At 41.9% G+C, this 2,436-nt stretch overlaps 1 protein-coding gene and 1 pseudogene across 1 annotated transcript; both read right to left on the bottom strand.

Moving 5' to 3' along the window:
• Positions 1–7: 7 nt before the first annotated feature.
• Positions 8–700, bottom strand: LOC103581714 (annotated as a pseudogene).
• An 829-nt stretch (positions 701–1,529) lies between these two features.
• LOC103581713 (olfactory receptor-like protein OLF2) lies at positions 1,530–2,429 on the bottom strand (the record flags this gene model as incomplete). The annotated part of the gene is made up of 1 exon (XM_008563483.1): positions 1,530–2,429. A coding segment is annotated over one exon (900 nt), but the record flags the coding sequence as incomplete, so codon positions are not given.
• Between the last annotated feature and the right edge of the window lie 7 nt (positions 2,430–2,436).

Raw genomic sequence — 2,436 nt, 5'->3', positions numbered from 1 at the left:
AATGTGCAGCAGGTGTGGATTGCTGAGTCCACCAAGCCTACAATGTAGGCAACAGCCACTACCTAGGAACAGATTCTCCCCAACATGGCAATTGTATACAGAAGTGGATTGCAAATGGCTACATAACGATCATAAGCCATGACAGCCAACGTGAGACATTCCACATCTGCAAAAGCCCCGAAAAAATACATCTGAATGGCACATAAATTATATGGAATCCTCTTGCTCACACAAAAAATCAGCCAGCATCTTGGGTGAGACAGTGGAGGAGTAGCAAACATCACAGAAAGACAGATTGCTCAGGAAATGATACATGGGCGTATGAAGTCTGGGGTCCATCTTGATCAGCAGANCAGCCAACGTGAGACATTCCACATCTGCAAAAGCCCCGAAAAAATACATCTGAATGGCACATAAATTATATGGAATCCTCTTGCTCACACAAAAAATCAGCCAGCATCTTGGGTGAGACGGTGGAGGAGTAGCAAACATCACAGACAGACAGATTGCTCAGGAAATGATACATGGGCGTATGAAGTCTGGGGTCCATCTTGATCAGCAGAATCGTTCCTAGATTAGCAACCACAGTTATGCTGTAAACCAGGAGAAAGAGCACAAAGAGCCCCTGCTGCATATCCTGCCTGCTGGAAAGTCCTAAGAATACAAAGTCTGTAAAGCCAGTGCAGTTCTGGACAGTCATCACTTGGATCTGGAAATCCCTGGTCTTGTAAGAAGGAAATAAAAGTGGAGGGTTAACATCATCTTCCTATATTAACAGTTAAACTGCTAGTTCTTTGTTTTAATTATTTTTATTATTAAAAAAGATAACCAATGCAAATATTTTTAAATGTACACTGAGTCTAGAGAAATACATCAATTTAATGTAAATCAATAAAATGATAATTTCTCTTACATTTCACTGTACAGGGGTTAAAACGCATTTTCATCCAAATTAAATCATGCTATTTCCATGCAAACCTATGTAGCATTTGTGATGATTGTTGCTCCTGCTGTTTTATAGATTAAGAAACTGATGTCCTCTGAGTTCAAAGTAATCATTCTTACAATTAATTTGTCCAAATAACCTACAATGTCTGATGATTATTGTCTTCAGTGTCATAGAAATGTTGCTATTTTCTGTAATAGAGGGTCATAATTAAGTGAGAAGTACAGGTAATGAATATGTCTCATTATCTTTCCCTCAACGTCCAAAATTGTGGAGCGGGCAGAGCCATGGCCTGCTCCTGGATATTACATTCCCCTACTGCCCACTTTAACTTCTCAGGTCCTATCCAGCTTCAATAAACAAGGCTGCATCCCATTNGGGAGGTATAAAAAGACTGTCCTTGCAAAACTGGATGAGCCCATTTCTACTCTTCTTTCATTTAGAAGGAAGACTAAGACTAATCATTTCTGCTCCCTGAACACGGTGGCAAGTATTGAAAAATACCTTCTACAAAAACCTATGTCAAAGAACATAAACTGTAACTCTCAGAATCTGTAAATATTTTTAGATAGAAAACACCATTTCATTCAGAGCATGATTCAGGGCTGACTGCTTTTTTCAGAGCATCCTTCACATCCTTATTTCTTAAGCTGTAGATCAGTGGGTTTAACATAGGAATGACAACTGTGTAGAACACAGAGGCCATTTTGTCCGTGTCCATTGAGTAACTAGAGCTCGGTCGGAAATACATGAACAGGAGTGTGCCGTGAAACACAGCCACAGCCGTTAAGTGGGAGGCACACGTTGAGAAGGCTCTGCGTCTGCCTGCGGCTGAGTTCATTCTGAGGACGGTGGCTATGATGTAGCTGTAGGAGAGGAGGACAGTGACGATGCTGCACCCCACAACACAGCCAATGAACGTGAACATCACTATCTCATTGATGGATGTATCTGAGCAAGAGAGGGCTAGCAAGGGTGGGATGTCACAGAAAAAGTGATTGATGACATTGGAATTGCAGAATGACAATCGAAATGTGCAGCAGGTGTGGATTGCTGAGTCCACCAAGCCTACAATGTAGGCAACAGCCACTAGCTGGGAACAGATTCTCCCAGACATGGCAATTGTATACAGAAGTGGATTGCAAATGGCTACATAACGATCATAAGCCATGACAGCCAACATGAGACATTCCACATCTGCAAAAGCCCCCCAAAAATACATCTGAATGGCACATAAATTATATGGAATCCTCTTTTGCTTACACAAAAAATCAGCCAGCATCTTGGGTGAGATGGTGGAGGAGGAGCAAACATCACAGACAGACAGATTGCTCAGGAAATGATACATGGGCGTGTGAAGTCTGGGGTCCATCTTGATCAGCAGAATCATTCCTAGATTAGCAACCACAGTTATGCTGTAAACCAGGAGAAAGAGCACAAAGAGCCCCTGCTGCATATCCCCCCTGCTGGAAAGTCCTAGGAATATAAAG

The sequence above is a fragment of the Galeopterus variegatus genome, unplaced genomic scaffold (assembly GCF_000696425.1).
Source record: "Galeopterus variegatus unplaced genomic scaffold, G_variegatus-3.0.2 Scaffold13744, whole genome shotgun sequence".
Taxonomy (NCBI): domain Eukaryota; kingdom Metazoa; phylum Chordata; class Mammalia; order Dermoptera; family Cynocephalidae; genus Galeopterus; species Galeopterus variegatus.
This window is presented reverse-complemented; position numbering and strand designations above follow the sequence as displayed.